The 20,077-nt window shown below is 36.1% G+C and overlaps 1 protein-coding gene across 1 annotated transcript; it reads right to left on the reverse strand.

Annotated features, from left to right (window-relative positions):
* Window positions 1-1,142: 1,142 nt before the first annotated feature.
* Window positions 1,143-19,307, reverse strand: LOC125075033 (carcinine transporter-like). Its single transcript, XM_047686580.1, has 13 exons — window positions 19,206-19,307; window positions 11,239-11,404; window positions 10,542-10,761; window positions 9,943-10,129; window positions 7,861-7,990; window positions 6,905-7,033; window positions 6,279-6,471; window positions 5,870-5,975; window positions 5,514-5,761; window positions 4,287-4,366; window positions 3,192-3,367; window positions 2,494-2,663; window positions 1,143-1,264 (listed from the first exon to the last, which is right to left on the reverse strand). The coding sequence occupies exons 2-13, from the start codon at window positions 11,321-11,323 to the stop codon at window positions 1,225-1,227; spliced, it is 1,764 nt and encodes a 587-aa protein (XP_047542536.1). The 5' UTR covers window positions 11,324-11,404; window positions 19,206-19,307; the 3' UTR covers window positions 1,143-1,224.
* Window positions 19,308-20,077: the final 770 nt, after the last annotated feature.

The following is a 20,077-nucleotide window of genomic DNA, read 5'->3' on the forward strand; positions in this document are numbered from 1 at the left end:
ATGACGAATAAAAGTTTTCTTAAGCTTATAATGTATTTTATTTGTCTTTTGATATATTTTAAATAGACAAATAGTATCGTACCTTAAATGTTAACACCTTGCTGGTCTTGGATCAAAGTAAAAAGTAAAATGTTCTGTATGGAGCTTCCATCACTTATATAAGCCTCAATACAAATCACGTGACTCACAATAATGAACAGAAAAGTCAAACTACCCTCTTATTTTAGTATCAATGTTATCAATACACTTAAAAAAATAATTTAAATCTAATTATTATTATTACAGAATATATTAAAACATTCAATAAATAATGTAAGCGTTTTTGTAATCATCTAATAATTTAATAATTTCTTAATTAATCTGTCACACTCATATGTTAGAGGCATGCGGGTACAAAAATAATGTGTATAATCTTTGGGCCTTTGTTTTCGACTAATAATGAAAAACATCAACGTTATTTTGAACTAAGCCTACCATAAATCTAAAGTTCATTTCAAAAAAACATTGATAAATAAGGCATATTACTCAATACAAGATTATATTAAACATAAAAGAGTGGACTTAGTATTTGTTGATTTCTAGGCGGAATATTTAAAATTTAATCGTACTTTACTGACATACTCTGTAATTATAATTGTTGAAAAGAGTAACTACGGAGTTTCATGCAGGTTCTTCTCAGTTAAATCTACATTCTGAAACGGCGAAAGCTTCATTGAATTCAATATCGTAACATGACGATTCAAAATTACTTTTATGAGGCCACTTGTATATATTTTTAGAAGCAGAAGTAGGAATTACTAAAAGAAAAAAAAAACAAATAGGCTAACCTCTACAACAATGACCTTTAATAACAATCAATCTACCACAAAAGAAAAAAAAACATTAAATTTAACACTACACAATATGACAATCGCGATCCAATCTGTCTGCCGCCAAAAACTCCCGCCTTTTTTTTTTTTTAAAGTGTATTTGTTTGACGTGACGCAGATGTCGCTCGGCTAAGATGTTTATTCCAACAATATATTTTTTTTTTTTGACATCTGTAAGTCATTATCCTCCACAGATCAGAGAGGGTAATGTTTTATCTATTTACTACTATTAATAAATAATATTTGTATAGGATTTTCAGTAATAAAAATAACTTTAAAGTTTATAAATGTGTTTATTAAAACATGTTACAACACTGTATTACGTGTTTCAGTAAAATTTAACCGAATTGCAAATTCACACTTGGCTTGTCTCGTTCTTGAGGTCGCTCACCTTTCTGTAGAAACACATATAAGATATAATATCACTATGTTAATTAACATTCAACTACGATATATGAACACAGTCTATTGTAAATTTGCCCGACGAATACTATTAAATAATAATAATTTTAAGTTGTATTGGGATAGGACTGTAATAACTGATAAGACTGTGCACTTTAATAGACCGGACATTATGTTACATGATAAGAAAAATGAGACAGTGTACCTTATAGATATCGCTGTGCCTAATACTCATAACATAGTTTCAACTTTCACCGAAAAAATTGCCAAGTATACTGATTTGTCCATCGAAATTAAATCTCAATGGAAAGTAAAAGTCGTAAAAACTATACCCATTATCATTTCATCAACTGGAGTCATTCCTCATTCACTTTTCTCCAGCTTACAGGCGCTTGGTATTCACAAACTCACTTTTATTTTATTACAGAAAGCAGTCATACTCAATACATGTAGAATTGTTCGGAAATTCTTATCTAATGATTAGGTAGTCCTAACCGTTTTTGTTTGGACAAAATCCCGCAAAAACGGAAAATAAAACCTCAATAAAACGAGAGCATTGAAAAAGTAAAAAATATAAATAATAATAATAATAAATATTGGACACTATCACACACATTACTCTGATTCCAATGTAGCTAAAGCACTTGTGTTATGGAAAATTAGAAGTAACGACGGTGCCACAAACACCCAGACCCAAGACAACATAGAAAATTAATGAACTTTCTCTACATCGACTCGGCCGGGAATCGAACCCGGGACCTCAGAGTGGCGTACCCATGAAAACCGGCATACACACTACTCGACCACGGAGGTCGTTGGTAAGTCAAAGTAAATATAAATAAAATTTGGTTTGTGAATAACATAATTATTACGTCACATTAGTGTTAGGAATATAGCAATTAGTAAAAAGTTGTAAATTTGTCTATGTCTGAATCTAATTGTTTTTGATTCGTCTCATTTATATTTGTCAGCACGCCAGATGTCTGTGTATGAGTCAGATCTCCGCCGGAGGACTCTGTAATACTAATTTGTATATGTAATTGGTAGTTAAATAAATTAATAACTTTACAGTGCTGATAACACAAGAGGTAAAGCTAGACATGCGAGGGTAGATGGTAACTTGTGCGTAGATGTGGCAGTTAATGTATTTAACCATTCCTTACATAAAGGACGCATTGCTGAGTATGGTCGGAACAGTGTGCGTGCTATGAGTGTGCGGTACCTATTCCAGGGTCCGTCCCAGAAGCCCTGCCCGCTGCCGAAGTTCTCCGCGTCGCGCACAGACTGCGGCATGTCCGCGCCGAGCGACTCCGGCAACAGCAGCGCCACGCAGCCGCCGCACACGCCCAGCGCGCCCAGGATCAGCAGCGGCAGCGACGACCACAGCGTCGCCTGACACACCACACGCCTTGTCAAACCTTGTGCTCGCAGTGCAACAGCAGCACAAAGGTGTCGAAAATAACACCAAGTCTAACGGAAATGCTAAGAGGGCGAATGACTGAGAGTGTTGAATTATTTGCTTTTCTTTTGCGACTTATTATTTTCAAACCTAACCAATAAAGTAATCGCTCGTTTCAGTATATTCTTTCGCACGCTTAAGATTGTCGCCTAAAATTTTAATTGCTAGTTAGCATATAGCCATCTATTTATCTCCATTTTATTAATTTTTAGTGGTTCTTTATTAAGTGAAGTTATTGTATTATTTAGAAATATCTGCTTAGGTAGAAGAATGATACGATCTGTGACAACAATGGGAGTATTACCTTAAAATGAGCATTGAAATATTATACAAATACAGTACCTACAATATAGAGCTGAGGTAACCCTTTGGACTGATCAATAAAAATAGTAGCTTAGCAAAGTAAAGGTACCAGGAATGGTTGCATATGACGTTAACTTTATCTGATCTCCATAACTCACTGAGTACACGATGTACGGCACGAGGATGGTGGCGAAGTACCCGGCGATGTGAATGAGCGCGAGGCCCTGCGCGCGCAGCACCGTCGGCAGCAGCTCCGCTGCGAACTGCATGCCGATGTTGTACGAGATGTTCACCGAGAACCGGCCCAGGATAGCCAGTGATGCAGACGGGAGCCCTGTGGTGTATTTGATTGCTTAACGAATCGATCTTCATCAAAGAGGTGATATGGTCTGATGGTTAATGATGGCCGTCAATGATCGGCAGAGTCTTTGATGATATTCTGCATAAATTTACAGTAGGCTAGATTCTTGTGAAGATGTAGATGTTCATTTAGATACTATGAAAACCGATATTGTTATCTATTAGCTATTTGACCAAACCTTGATCGACTCAATTTACCCTTAAAAGAAATTTTACAGTTTTTAGTAGCGCGTCAAATTTGTGAACAGCACAAATAATGAGCACGCTCGTCGAACGGCTTCTCTATATGTGTGAGATTCTACCACATGTATTCCACCAATCTGCACTAGTGCAGCGTGAAAAAAGCTTTGGAAGTCCTTAAGATGGAACGAGGATTTTGTCCAGAAGAAGGATATTAGTTACCAGCTGTTACTTGACAGGTAGACGGCAGATCTACTTGTCTTTATAATAATGATTATTAATCACGAATAGAACTTTAATACCATATTTCAGTGAAGGATACCAATTTATTGAAAAAGATACAAGACAAGTGAGACTTGCGCACTACGGGTATACAACAACAAATTTTTTGGATCAGATTTTTTTTATTGTTTAATTTGTTATAATATCGACTATAGTAACATATATTTTGGTACAACCACTATCTGATTGGGTAGACTATTTCTAAATATCCGGTCAAGTAACAGACAGTCATATGGCATAGCGATGGGTTACTGAAACGATTTACTGTGATGTCTGTCTAAGCAGTGAGATATTGTCGCAAAAAAATTTTGGAAAACGACGAAAAATATATTGGCAAACAATGTCTAGATAGTTGAAGCACCTTTTGTTTATGGCAATTGTTTATGGTCATTAAATTTTATGTAAGTAATAATATCCACAAAAGAACTCACCAAAAGGCACGGTTGTAGCGAGGAAGCTGAACAGTCCACTGATCACCATTGATCCGAAAGCGAGCCAACGTCTCCCGATCCTGGAAGGGATTATTTATTACATACAATTGTTTCAAACTGAACTTGACAATAGACATTTGGTTAAAGATTTTTGCGTTTTCTGTGGGATTTTTACCCCAATAGGAAAGTATGGCTTTTAATTAAAGTAAATTATATTGACAATAGTATAACTAGTTTCTTATTTTAGTTTTTTTTTCCATGGTCCGATCTGCTTTTCTATATGGATCAGAGTGTTGGCCTATAAAAGGGATGACTGAAAGACAATTGCATGTGGCGGAGATGAGAATGCTGAGAGGAATGTGTGGTGTTACGCGAATGGATAGAGTAAGGAATGAGTACATAAGAGGAAGTTTGAAAGTGGCACCGGTAGCCGAGAAGCTATCTGGAAACCAGCTGTCTTGGTATAGGCATGTTATGCGGAGGAATGAAGACCTTGTTGTGAGAAAGGTTTTAAGTATGGATGTGGATGGATATAGAAGTAGGGGACGACCCAAGAAACGATGGATGGATTGTGTAAAGGACGATATGGTTAGAAAGAATGTTACTTGTGAGATGACGTCCGACAGAGAAGTATGGAAGAAGAAATGCTGCGCCGACCCCAAGTAAAATTGGGATAAGGGCAGGAGGATGATGAGGATGATGAATAGTATAACTAGTTTATTTAAGGTTAACGCAAAAATGCCACGATTAGTTCTCGATGTGCGATGTACTTCCATTTAATGCCATCAAAATTTGTTGACAAACTCATCGGCAGGTAACATGTAATGTATATTGGTATATGTGTTTGAGGTTAATATACTTTGATTCCGTGTAACCAATCACCATGAACGCTGGTGGTGCCAGTGTTGGCATATATAATATTAATATGTATTTTTCATGGAGCATCTGGTGAAAGGGGACCTCCGGCCTCACCTAGGTCAGACAGCTACCTAGTCACTTTGTTTTGAACTAGAAGGCTTCATTGGCATAGAGTTCAGTAGTCCGACGTTAATACCGCAAGTTTTTATACTATCAACTTGGTTGTAAGACGCTAGAAGTCGCACACATGATCTTCTATACCGTTGAATCGGGCTCCACTGCGTTTTGTATACTTCCGAGCACGAAGAATATTTTCGTGCAAATCGTACTGAATCGCAAAACGTTACAAACGTCGCGACATCGACTCACACGTCCAGCGTCAAGACGAGCAGCACGTCGGCCGGGAACTCGGTGGCGGTGGCGACGGTGAAGGTGAGGAACACGTCGAGGCCGAGCGCGCCCACGCTGCGCACGTGTCCGTCGAACACGAGCGACACGCACATCCACATCAGCACCAGCAGCACGCTGCGCCGCCGCAGGCGCGCCGAGCGGAACAGCTCCAGCACCGAGTACTGCGCGATCTCCTGCTCCGCAAGCGCGATCTCTTGGGCGGTCTCCTGTTCGACGGGACACGATGATGATCATTGTTCTATAATATTTATATGGAAGGATGTATGTACACCCTCCCCGTTTCATCCTTTAATATAAAAAAAAATATGCCTTACTTTAAATTCCTTGATGATCTCGTCGGGGATCTTCTTTCTGTTCATTCGTTCACACTTCTTCAAGATATTCAAAGCTTCGTCTATTCGACCTTGAGCTATCAGCCACCTGCAAGATTTAGCGAATATTGTGATCGGAATTAGAAATAAGCAGTGACGGGTGAAGCAAGTAAATCTTAATCTAATTCGGACTACTATTGAGTTTTCTATTAAGTTAATTTGTGTTGAGGAAATTCTGGAAAAAGTGTATCCGCTTATCCCAATTAAAATGGAATAAATTTGTTTGAATAAGCGGCAAATCATTACCTCAGCAGTTGCAAATATTCAGGCTGTTATATTTAATTGTACATAATGGAAACCATAAAGTGTAAAATAAGCCCCATTTTTATATAAAGACAAAAAGGCCAATTACCTGGCGCTCTCTGGTACCAGACAAGGGGTGAATATCGACAACACCAGAGGCACGCTTGTTACCAGGGTATATATCTTCCAATCTGACACCCCCAGAGCGATCCAGGGCAGGAGGCAGGCGGCGAAGGTGAAGTAAACAGCTATAGACATGTTCGCGACAAATGTCCGCCATTTTGGACCGACGTATTCTATCACTGTAATTAATTGGCCTATTTTAATACAATTTTCATTTTGAATCTTATTTATTCAATATTTAAAATTAGCCAGTTAAAATTGAAAATTACTCGGTAGAGCTTGGTGTACCAACTGGGTGATAAGAGGGAGTTCTTTGAACGATTTAGGTCAACCAAGTGGACCAAATCGATTTGTATCTAAACTTTAAAAGCAATCAAAACATTTAAACATATAAACGCTGATCCATTTCCTGACCAGCAAGGCATCAAGAAGATCCAGAACAAGCTAACAATAAACTTGATTACTTTTTGTACAGGTAATTCAATGAATGTTTTAGGTAAAATTTGTTGTATGCTGTACAAAAATCACCGAACACATAGCACTGCCATTTTTCATCTATTTATGTTTTAAAATAATTCTTAAAAAAATCCAATTAGATTGTCTTCAACTCACCAACGATGTACATAATCACGAAGCAGTTGTCGTACGCCAGACCCACCAGGAACCGGCACAGACAGAAGGACCAGAAGCTGTTTGCGAACGCAGTACCCACTCCAGCGAGAAAGCCGGCCAAATTCGTTCCTGAAAAACGTCGAAATATGATACCATTTTAGATTTGGTCGCCAGATATTTATTCTGTAAGAAGGCACTCAAAACTCATCGCAAATTACATTCGCGTGATGTCAGAAATTGATATTATGTCACATCGACTCGACATGATGACATGAAGAGCGCACGTGACAAAATTGCGTATTAAAAATGAATTACAACAAATTATTATTATTAGACGATAAAAAATCGTGGAGTTAATACTTGTTGACTTCCAGGCAGGATATATTACATACATATTTAATTGTATTTAACTAACATGACTGTATTTTTAAATGTCGAAAAGAGTAACTACTGAATTTCTTGCCGGTTCTTCTCGGTAGAATCTACATTTCGAACCGGTGGTAGCTTCACTTAATATTGTTCGTTAAATGACGATTCAAAAGTGTAAAAGCCTACTTGAATAAAGTATATTTTGATTTTGATATAACGAGTGAGATACAAAGTGAGATCGTACGGAGAGTACTAGGTTACGAAAAATGGAACGGAATTATGACAAAAATTAAGACAAAAATATCAAGAGAAACGTTAGTCTAAATATTTAGTTACTTAATAGCGAATAACAACATCATATCGATTGATCAATCGTCATAATCAATCAACCGAGACATGCAATAGCTTTTTATTGGCTCAGGGTTTGGAACCCAAGAATTTGTTCAACGATGAACTTACACCAGATCATTGAAACAGAAACATAGTCAGAAAAATTGTCATTATTATTTTATGAATCGTAGAGTCGTTTGTAGTCACGATTTATTTGTTTCTTCTGATATAACTACTAAACCTGTCTTTCAACTCACCAACAATAGCCGGTACTCTTCCAAATTTGTCAGCTATCCATCCAAAAATCAGTCCCCCAACTATCGCTCCGCAGAAGAAAACCGCTTGCGCCGTCGCTGGGTACTCGTCCTTATCACACACCCAACTGAGCTGTGTGTTAAAATGATAGAGAATATATAAAGAGCATTTTTTTAGCATTAGCAGCCCGTAAATGTCCCACTGCTGGGATAAAGGCCTCCTCTCCCTTTGAGGAGAAGGTTTGGAGCATATTCCACCACGCTGCTCCAATGCGGGTTGGCGGAATACACATGTGGCAGAATTTCGTTGAAATTAGACACATGCAGGTTTCCTCACGATGTTTTCCTTCACCGCCGAGCACGAGATGAATTATAAACACATATAAAGCACATGAAAATTCAGTGGTGCCTGCCTGGGTTTGAACCCGAAATCATCGGTTAAGATGCACGCGTTCTAACCACTGGGCCATCTCGGCATCTATAAAGACCATAACAAAATCAAAATATACTTTATTCAAGAAGGCTTTTACAAGCACTTTTGAATCGACCAATCGTCTTCCGAGAAGAACCGGCAAGAAACTCAGTAGTTATTCTTTTCTAACATGTTAGATACATTATGTTATTTTAGAAAGAGATTATTTGGAGGATGATTAGATATTTAGATGGTCTTCTCCTAATAATGTCGTACAATGTGACAGTTATTAGACGCACTCTTTATTTCTTCACTCTCTGAATCCGATGGGAGGGAATAATCTACACGAATGCGTTTTCGGTGCTTTCACTTAATTCTTAAAAAGAGTGACTATAACATATTCTAATCACATATTCCGTTCGATTTGCTGACCGCTCAGCTATATTATACACAACAAGATTTATTTATTACTATATCTTTACTTATACTTAATACAACACTATTAAACTTAGTCAAAGTCAAAGTCAAAGTCAAAAATCTTTATTCAATATAGAAGTGTTTGCACTTGCTTATTGATTGTCAAAAATCTACCACCGGTTCGGAATTTAGCACCTCGGACCTGAGAAGAACCGGCGAAAGAAACTCAGCGGGATATATTTTTTTTATTTTTTTTAACCATTTCCATGTAGGTACAATGATAAGTATATATTAGTTGTTTGAAACAGCCTGGAGGCGATCATTTCATTCCCAAGGTGTGCAGTCAACTAAAAAGTCATTAGTGTTGTAATATCCTTTAGCACACAAACGCTCTTTAACGACTCTTTTGAATTTTATAATTGAATAATTTTGAACGTTTTCTGGGATCCTGTTGTAAAAACGTATACATTGCCCCAAAAAAGAGTTACTAACCCTGTGTAATCGGGTACTTGGAGTAACAAGTTTATTCTTGTTCCTAGTGTTAATAGAATGTACGTCACAATTTCTGGGAAAATCATTTATGTTTTTGCGTACATACATAACATTATCAAAAACAAATTGAGAAGCGACAGTCATTATTTTAATTTCTTTAAATTTACCTCTTAACGAATCTTTTGGGACCAGGTTATAAATTGCACGAATAGCCCTCTTCTTAACTTCTTAACAACTTAATTCCAAAGTACTGCGACAAAATTGACGGTATGTTAAACGATATTTTTAGACGGGTCCATAATGAATATCATAGATTATATATATTGATATCGCGTTAATTCGACGTCAAAGTCGTTTTTATTCCTTTACTGTGAGTTCAAGCTATGCTGAGTTAATTGCCAGTACTCCTCAGTAGAATCTAAATTGCAAGCCGATGACGATTCAAAAGTATTCGTCAATGTCTATTTGTTTAAAATAATCACAGATTATAATATAAAACAAAAAGGCGCGAAATTCTGTAGTGCGAAACGACAACGCGTGTTGTGTTTTGTTAATATGTCAAAAGTGCTGTTACTTAAATTATTATTTAATTATTAAAGTATTTATAATTACTGTTGTGTTACGTACTATCGGGAATTTGCACGCGCTTTATATTTTGTGTTCGTTTTTGTTGCTTCATTTTAATTTTTCGTGCGTTTCACGTATCTTTTTTTATAATGTGAGTAAATAATTACGTTTTTGTCAAATTGATCTATCTAACATACCTGAGTGGCGATCGTTTCGTAAGGCACGTCAGTGAAATTAAACTCCCATTTCTCCTGACATTTTTTAATCGGCCATGTTGTATTCGGTGTCAAATTGCCGCCTTCTAGAACTTTCGACCAATCCACGTCGTAGACTAGGCACTTTTCGTATTTAGTATCATCGGTTTGGGGTATGGACAGATGGCGTCTGTAATTAACACAAAAATCAACTGATTAAATATCAAAATACATAACAATGAACACTCAACATACATATTATTTTTATAGATAGCTTATCAAATCGTATTTGTTAAAAGTCGAAGCCAATATGATTTATTAATAATTCAGTACTAGTTGTCACCCGTTTTAGGTTTCAGGGGTCAGTCGGTCGGTCCTTGGAGTTCAAACTAGCATCTTTCTGAATTTCATCACATCATTTCATTTTTTCACAATTTTTTTTAATTTCAGTAATATTCTTCCATATGTATCCTCCAACCGCATTGAAGAAGCGTGGTGGTATTAGCTCCAAAACCTTCCCCTCAAATGGAGAGGAACATATACAAGCTGTTTCTTCCCTTTTTTTGAACAATAAACACTCACGTATATAATAGAAAACTCACCGGTCTTCAACACTCAAGTGCTCCAACTCCTGAACAAAGCACCAATGCTCGGCCGGCACGACGGTCATGAATATTTGAGAGAAGTAAACGAAGGCGAAAAAGAATGCGTATGGTATCATGAGAAGGAACAGCATCCGTTGGTACCAGCCAAAGTCCCCGATGTAAGGGAATAGATCGTCAAGGTCTTTGAGCTGCCTGTTTTTTCGTGTGACGCCATTAACTGAAATCATTAAAAACGCCTTTAGTTTATATTTCATAATACAGCTCATGTGCCAATCCATGCCAATCCGATTGGCAAATGGGCTACGTGATGGTAATATATAATACCTTGGGAACTGAGATGTGAGATCCCCTGTGCTTGTAGTTACATTGGCTTACTCGTTTTTCAAACCTTAATACAACAATATTGTATTACTGTTTTACGGTAGAATAGACCTACCCCGTAGATAATAAATTTTATGTTAAACAGTCTGGGTGTTTGTGGTACCGTCGTTACGTCTGATTTTCCATAACACAAGTGCTCTAGCTACATACATTGGGATCAGAGCAATGTATGTGATGTTGTCCGATATTTATTTATTTATTTATACAAATGGCCTAATCGTCCCAATATTCCGTTCAACAAGATGAACGATAAAAAATTGTTACCAATGAAAATATAACATACATAACAGAAATACATAGAAGCTCATCTTACTTTTGGTATTATCCAATTCCAAGTTCACATCGACAAGATCCCGGGGTTCAGCCGCGATCTTGGCCATCTTCTCATGTGATTCCATTCTCGAAGTCGGTTTTTTCCTTAAAAGACACTTTTCCCGACGTCTTCCTGGTTACTGAAACCTGAACTTTGATGCGCTGGACTGGAACAATAGAAGATTTAAAACGTCTTGGGATTTCATTTTGAAAATTTACTTTTATTCAAAGAAGGTAGGCAAACTGGCAATTGGCTACCTTATATCGAATTACAGTTACTTGATGTTAAATGGTTATAATCAATACTAATAAATATTCATCTCTTGCAAAGTTTAGGCGTCCAGAATTTTGGGAACTAAGATGTTTTATCTCATGTGCCTACAACACTGTCTGACTCTCCCTTTATACCGGAACACAACAATACTATGTATTCTTCTTGGCAGTCAGGGCCGGACCGTAAGTTAGGGGCCCTGGGCTAACACTACCTAGGGGCCCACTTAAGACATATCTGAACGTAGACTTGAATTAAATTAATTCAAGGGGTTTGATTAATTGCAGGACTCGCAGGACTGCAAACCATACGATCTGTTTAATTTAATAAAGTTACGGATTATTTTGCATTATCGTCTATTTTTGACTTTGCCTTGACTTATCTGGGGCCCCTTGAATACACGGGGCCCTGAGCTAAAGCCCAAAAAGCCATATGGTAGATCCGACTCTGTTGGCAGTAGAAAATGGCTTGCACAAAGCACTTCCCCCAAGTATAGATATAACTAAACACATACATTGGACCCGTGTATTCAATTGGCTCTGAGTATAAATATAGGCTTCGATAAATATCTATTCTAATACTAATAAATAGGTAAGATTTGTTTGTTTGTATGTTTTTCGAAACTAATGATCCAATTCAATTTTTTTTCAATGGAAGATTGAAATGTATACTGATATCATATCTATATAAATTGCGAGCGAAGCCGGGGCGCGTTGCTAGTAATAGGTAATTTTAAAATTATTATTATTTATATTTGCTGTAGTGTAACGATATCTTTCAATACCGTCGTACCATTAAACGCGATCACGATCCAAGTGATCATACAATAACTCGAAGTTCAAGAGTTCAGTGAAATAAAAAAATAATTATTATCTTCCATTGGATGTTAAATTGTTTTTAATTGAAGTGCATCGCTAGGGTTTGTCGGCGTATTTGCGGTTCTAGCACTTTAGTGGCCTAAATTAGAGATATATACAGTTTATTAATAGACAAGGCGTTTTCTATGACTAGAGTTTAGTCACCGCTTATGAAGAAGGAGTTTGACATTGAAAAAGAAGCTTATGAAGGTTAGATGCAACATAATTTAATGGCACCATAAATTAGTATAGTATTTCTGTACCCCTGGAATTATCAAGACTTTTCCATTATAAGGTACAAAAAAAACCCTTTAAAGAACATTTTTCTGCTAAAGCTATAATATTAACGATTTCATAGACTGTTGCAAAAATAAATCATTTATGATGGTAATTACGAATGTCTGACAAAAAATATCCCATATGTTCTTGCGCGTTCACAGGTCTGAGGTGTTTTCATCCGAACCGGTGGTAAAAGTTTTACTTAAAAAGAAAATGTAATACTTCTACGTTGAATGTAGTTATTTGAATTCGAATAATGTTGACTGTCTGAATAGGTAAGACGTAAAAGCGTAACTTAGTAACTTTTAAATACCTTTGAATTAATAATATTATAAAAAATGCTCGCTCTAACTCATAATCTGATGAACGATGAATGAGGAAGTCAATACAAACGAAAAGGGTTCAGGCGCTGGACTACGTGCTTTCCGAGACACGCGGGCTTAAACATTTCTCATTTCAAGAATACTGGTTGTTACTGATTTTTCCAAAAACCCAATAACTATTTTCTTGTCCGAGTTGAACTTAAGACGTTTTATTAAATAAATATAATCTTTGTTTAAATTATTAAAGCTTAGAAACTCTATACAATAATATTAATAGGCTTAAGTTAACCTCAGATAATTATCTCTCTTAGCAATTTGCACAGACCGACAAGTCCATAGTGATGTCAATTTTAAAGTTGTAATTTAGACGCGTCAAAAATTTTACGGTGGTGCAGAGATGTTGTCAAAAAATTACACCACGAAGGTTGTTGCGAAAGAGAACTCAATAATTATTTACATGTATGACCGTTCGTCAAAGTTAACTTAAAAATCTATAGAATATACATAAAACTTATACCAGACTAGCGACCCGTCCCGGCTTCGCACGGGTGCAATGCTGATACTAAATATATTACAACGTTCATAGTTTTTCAGTCATTTTAAATCTGTAATATCTTCGAAAATATTCATTCAAATTACATGCTGTAAAGACCCATATTGATCTATATTAGATAAGATTTTAAATACCAAATGAAATAAAAATGTGCGAAAGCATATCTATATTCAAAAGTAAATTGAAACAATACATACTTAAAATGTAATGCGTACAATCTAAAATAAATCACATTGTTAGTTATATATTTAAAAATTATAAAGTAATTCGTAATTTGTTTTTTTTCTATCAAACTACCCACAACAAATCAAAAATATAAACTACACTTAAGCTAAAATTAATAATACATATTAAACAAATAAATACTTTTATAGTTTAAAATAAATGCGAAGACAAAAAAATTATAATTAAATAATATCCTTGTTGCTGTCCAACCCTTTTTTGAGTCATTGCCAATTGATATGTTTACAGTCGAATTATTTGTTACATGTTTAACTGCATTATGTGTAAAATTCTGTACTCATAAGTGAACTGTAATGTTTTTGAGAAATAAAGTTCTTTAAACCTAATTAAAATGGTTATTTTTATTACTAACAGTATTTAAAACGGGATATTAACCATGTTGTCTTGTCTCGCGAACAAGACATTCGTAGATAATGTCGAAATATCGAGCACCACCGAATAAAAATAAAAAATATGGTAAATATCCCGTTTTAAATACTGTTAGTATATTAGATAACTTTAAAATAGATATGTTATATAACCATAAATGGACAAGTAGATAATTGTCATGTGTTATAAAAATAGATACAAAGAGTCATAAATTGTTGAATACATTGATAGATTAATGAATGTGGAAAGATGAGAGGAATATTTCCATCGTTCGTCAATATCGATCAATTATATTGATAGTTCAATAACTTGCATCGTAATGCACTCGTTTCGCTTTGTTACGTAACTGCACTGAATCAGTTATTCTTATGTAGAACAATAAGGTTCTATGTTGTGACAAAATATACAACAGAATGTCTTACAACGTTCGCAGTTTTTCAGTTGTTAGACAATACAAACCGCTATGTCCCTGCGTTTTGAATCTGTAATATCTTCGAAAATATTCATTTAAATTACATGCTGTAAGGGGCCATATTGATCTTTATATGCTATCGCGGCCTTTTATGAAGACCTTTTTAAGGTGTCAATCGAACGGTGATTGAAGAAACCTGAAGGTCGAATTGCTGAATGCTGCGCATGGTGGAGTACTGATTGAAGAGGAGCATGGGAAGGTGCTATGGGACAGATGTTTAAGGGTATGTTTTACGATGATCTCAGCGCTGTGTAAAACGTTTGTCACGAACTTCGAGAAGACGACGTCGATAAAGTGTGTCGATCTTCTCTTCGCTGAATGATCGTAAGCTAACTAACATCTTTGTCATTCAAAACGTGAATTGGTCAACTCGCGACAAGCCGGACGACTGGCATATTTTTTTACGTAGTGGAATTCTTCAGAAAGATAACTCCCTCTGGGGGAAACGCCTATGAGGTTGTTTTAAACTAAAACCACCGTGATGACAGCCATCGTCACAGTACTAGGGGACTAGGGGACTAGGGGACTAGTCTAAACTCCCCTCTCCTTACAAGTAGGCGACAGAGACAGACAGACCTGTTCCATTATAATTATCATTATTGTAGAAGTGTAATTGTAGTATTTGTATTGAGATTAAGCCATTTAAATGATAACGCGTTAATTATAATTTAGTTAACAGCGTGTCAATCTCGTAATTAATCTGTTATGTACAAAGTAATGAATGTTAGGTAGATAAACGTCATATTCGCTTAACGATATCTTTACAACGTAGCTAAATTAAACGACAAACGTAATTAATCCCTTTTTAAGGTTCCGTAGCCAAATGGCAAAAAACAGAACCCTTATGGATTCGGCATGTCTCTCTGTCTGTCTGTTTGTCCGTCCGTATGTCACCGCCACTTTTTTGCGAAACTAAGAATTATTCTGTTGAAACTTGGTAAGTAGATGTATTCTGTAGACCGCATCAAGATTTTCATACGAAATTAGAAAAAAAATCAATAAATTTTGGGGGTACCCCATACTTAGAACTGAAACACAATTTTTTTTATTCATCAAACCCATACCTTTGGGGCATCAATGGATATTGAGGTTTCTAATATCATTTTTCTAATCTGAATAGTTTGGGAGAGAAACACTTTCAAAATGGTAAATTGTGTGCCCCCCCTGTATATTCTAAAATATGAGAATGATAAAACTAAATATATATATATATATATATATATATAATGTACCTACATAATCATGCAAACTTCCACTGGAAATTGGTTTGAACGAGATCTACTAAGAAGTTTTTTTGTGTTTCAGGTTGAAGGGTGAATAAGACAGTGTAAAAGGGGTATAAGATCTGAGTTTCCATGGTTGATGGCGCTTTGGTGATATAAGAAATTATTGAAATTTTTCTTCTAATATCTATGGGCAGTGATGCTTACCATCGAATGTCCCATTTAACAGTTCTCTAAAATAAACGACATAAAATAAAATACTACGAAATTCCATATGCAAATGTAGAGTTCATTCATGTGGATTAAATTCGGCTAAATGTGCCATCAACACACATTGGAATGAGGTGGTGGAATGAAGTCAAAATCTTTCATTTCGCCTTCAAGAAGAGTGTATACTTCTCCAGAAACTAACAAAATGACCTTAAAGCCTTTTATTTGGGCTTTGAGTTGAATACCTCGGGACCTACAGCTAGTGAACTGACAAACCAGGTATATCTTCTATATAGAAATAGACTAAGACAAAACAGGTCTGTACCTCTTCCTCGTTTATTATATCCGCAGAGCTAGTATTTTGGAAGAAAGCGGAACACATCGTAGAACACGAAAGTGAAATGTCAGAATATGATATGCGACATTGACTTCAATCATTATAAAGTCTATAGAATACACGTATCAAAATGGCGTATCACCGTAAGTCATGGACATTTAACAAGTGTGTTGCGAAGTGAGTTCTTACAGAACCGCACAGCTTATAGTTTTAGAGTGTCAATGATCAATACAGGGATTTTTGGTAAAATTTTTCACGACACGCATATTTATAATTTTGGACACAGGTATATTTTAAGACAACAACAAACAATCAAACATATAATCGTGTCTTATGTCTATATCCTAATGATGTCTCTATCCCATTTGCCGTTGAAATACTTGGAGTACTGGTACAAAAATCTTCATTAAAAGTATAACACCTCGCCTTATTACCTCCACTGGTGACAGGAGGACTGGTTCGTTAGCCCAGAGGACCGAAATTGCGATTTAACGGGGAAATGCTGCTAGCATTCTTGCGGTCATGATTTGTACAGTAACTATTTTTAATTCTTATTTCTAAATAGAATGGCCTTGATATTTATAATTCTTGTGTAAATAAATGTTTAAAAAAAGAAAAACATGTTATTTTATATATTTATGTAGTTAAGCTCTATGTATATGTGATCCATTTACTAATAAGAAATGAGTTTTATTATCGTCTGAAGTTCTAATGGAATAAAAAAATATAAAAAGAACCGAGTTGGATGAATGGGTGATGTTGTCTTCAGCGAAACGGGACGGCAAATTCGACATGACCGAATAGCGTTATGGAGCACGACCAGTGGTTTTACGTGCTTTCCGAGGCACGGGAATGGACACATTTCTAATTTTCAGGCTGATTCAGGCTTTTTGGGACTGATTTCAGAGAATTTTTCGACAATAACCCAAATATACTTATTTTAATTGAAGTAAAGGTGAGCATATTGTGACTATAGATATATTAGTTCCCAAAGTTGGGAGCACGTAGGCGGTGTAAGGGATGGTTAATATTTCTTACGATGTCAATGTTTTGACCAGTAACCACCAGGTGGCCCATTAGCCAAGCCACCTCCGTATTTATTACTGCGTCTAAAGCGCAAACATATATTTAAGTTCGTAAGTAGACTTTAATAATGACATATAATTATAATTTGATGAAACGAGGAATTTAAATCCTCATTTTATGAGACACCGGTTCAAGGATTCTACCGAGAAAAACTAATCGTAACAAGAAATCTACTAGTTACACTTCAACACTAATTAAATAACATACACGTGTTAATAAAATACAAACATTTCCTTTTTGAAAATCAATAAATATCAAGCTGTTTAGATGTCTTTACTGAAAAATAACGCACCGCCTCAGCTAGTAGTTCAAACGGGATGTTTTTTTGTAAAGAAAATCCTTATAGGTTCCATAAGATGATCATTACGAGAGTATTTTACAAAATTAATGTTTTGATGTGGATGTATGAGGTATTCGTGTCGTAGAAGGAGGTCTGCGCTCACGGCGAAGAAGACCGGAGCCTTCTTCGCCCTAAGCATAGTAAGTAAGAGTTAGACTATCTCGGAAACCTCTGTAGTTTGGAGGCCCACATAGGTAGAGCAACCGTGGGTGTGAAACGGTAGCATGCGCAAGCAGCCAGTGATGGCTCTCGAAGAGACAGAGTGGGTACCGCTGGTTTTTTTAGTGGGTATTCCGGCTAAATACGTATGGTTTTTTTTATGAGTTATTTATTTATTAATTGGTATACAGTTGCTAAAGATTATGAGGGATTATGAGCATCACCTAAGGGGGTGAAACTTTGGATGAAAGTTCGAAATTTGAAAGTTAAGAATAGTTTAATCTTCTGTTTTTAATTGAATACAAATACAATGTGTATTAATCACGACTAGTTTATTAATATTTTAATGTAATATTTAATCTTATTACTCGGATACAATGTGATTCATTTATTGAATGACTCATAGTAAAGTAAATTTTCCGCTCGGTGAACTCCTGTCCGTTTCAGGGGAAGGTTTGGTACATACCCCACTGCTTCGATGCGGTCTTGTGGACTAAGGAGTCAAAAGCGAGAAAGAGGACGATTTTAATTGTAAACACAAATTATCGCTTAAGATTCACCTTGTTTAACCACTTGACCATTTTTGGCGGTTAGCATTTGAGCCGAGATGGCCCAGTGGTTAGAACGCGTGCATCTTAACCGATGATTTCGGGTTCAAACCCAGGCAAGCACCACTGAATTTCATGTGCTCAATTTGTGTTTATAATTCATTTCGTACTCGGCGGTGAAGGAAAACATCGCGAGAAAACTTGCATGTGTAAACTAATTTCAACGAAATTCTGCCACATGTGTATTCCACCGACTCGCATTAGAGCAGCGTGGTGGAATATGCTTCAAACCTTCTCCTCAAAGGGACAGGAGGCCCTTAGCCCAGCTGGGGGAAATTTACAGGCTGCTAATGTAATAAAAATGTAATGGTTAGCATTCCTAATCGAGATTTCATATATTTATAATATGAATCATTACAAATTATGATAACATATACTATGCTGATCCTGTTACCATATTTTTTAATGTGATCTGTAGTTAGACTGGCAACTGATTTTAAATAAGCATCACCCATAGACTTTGGCCAATGAGCCATCAACCTTGGAAACTGAGATATTTTGTGCCTAGTGCCTGAAGTTACACTGGCTCACCCTTCAAATCGAAACATGACAATCCCATGTATTGCTTTTTGGTGTTAGAATATATGATGGTTGGGTGGTACTACACAGACGCGTTCAAAAAGTTTCGATTTACTCACCGCGGTTTTTGCTAATTTGCCCCAAAGACACTATTTGTGAATGAAATCACGGAACGCCCGACGTCACTGATTACGTGCGTCTCACAGAACGACTGTCAACGGTTTGATAAGACCTGATCAATTGTTGTGCTTAAATATATATAGTTAATTTATTTTGATGCAATGGATTTTGAACCTTACGGAGAGTTATGATAGGACTTATTTCTGATAAATAAGATTCGTCCGTGATGATGAATTTGCACTGGTTTTTAAACTTTTGCTCTTAATAAATATAGGAATTGTTTTAAGTGTCTCACTGCTGAGTGAAGGCTTGCTCTTATGGAGAAGGTTTGGAGTTCAATCCAACGTGCTGCTGTATGCATGGTGGATACCCACGAGGCAGAATTACATTGAAATTAGATACATGCAGGTTTCCTCACGATGGTTTCAACACTCGGTAGGAGATGCATTATCAATGGCTTTTTCAGCTCGGATCGGATGGTCTATGGGATTGTTTCGATATAGTGCATCATTTTGTGCGTGCGTGCTTGTGATAGTCAGGCGAAAGGTGGCACCCTGTGGTGGCATTATATATTATATTTTTTAAAAGTATATTAAATATGATAAGACTATATCCTGTTAGTCATTTCCGGTCTGAAGTTTTTGTTATTTTGTTAATACATTATAAATAAATAGTATGTATATACAATGTAGCTAATAATAAAGAAAATAATAACGTCTAGTTGCAGAAGTTTGAGAGCCAGTGGTCTTAGTCATAAAGTTTACAACAATAATTAATACATATATTTTTAAATATATAACAAAATTATGAAACGTATGTTCTTGGAAGATAGATATGTACATTTTCTTAATACACATACTATATATTTTTT

This window comes from Vanessa atalanta, chromosome 29 (genome assembly GCF_905147765.1).
Source record: "Vanessa atalanta chromosome 29, ilVanAtal1.2, whole genome shotgun sequence".
Lineage (NCBI taxonomy): Eukaryota > Metazoa > Arthropoda > Insecta > Lepidoptera > Nymphalidae > Vanessa > Vanessa atalanta.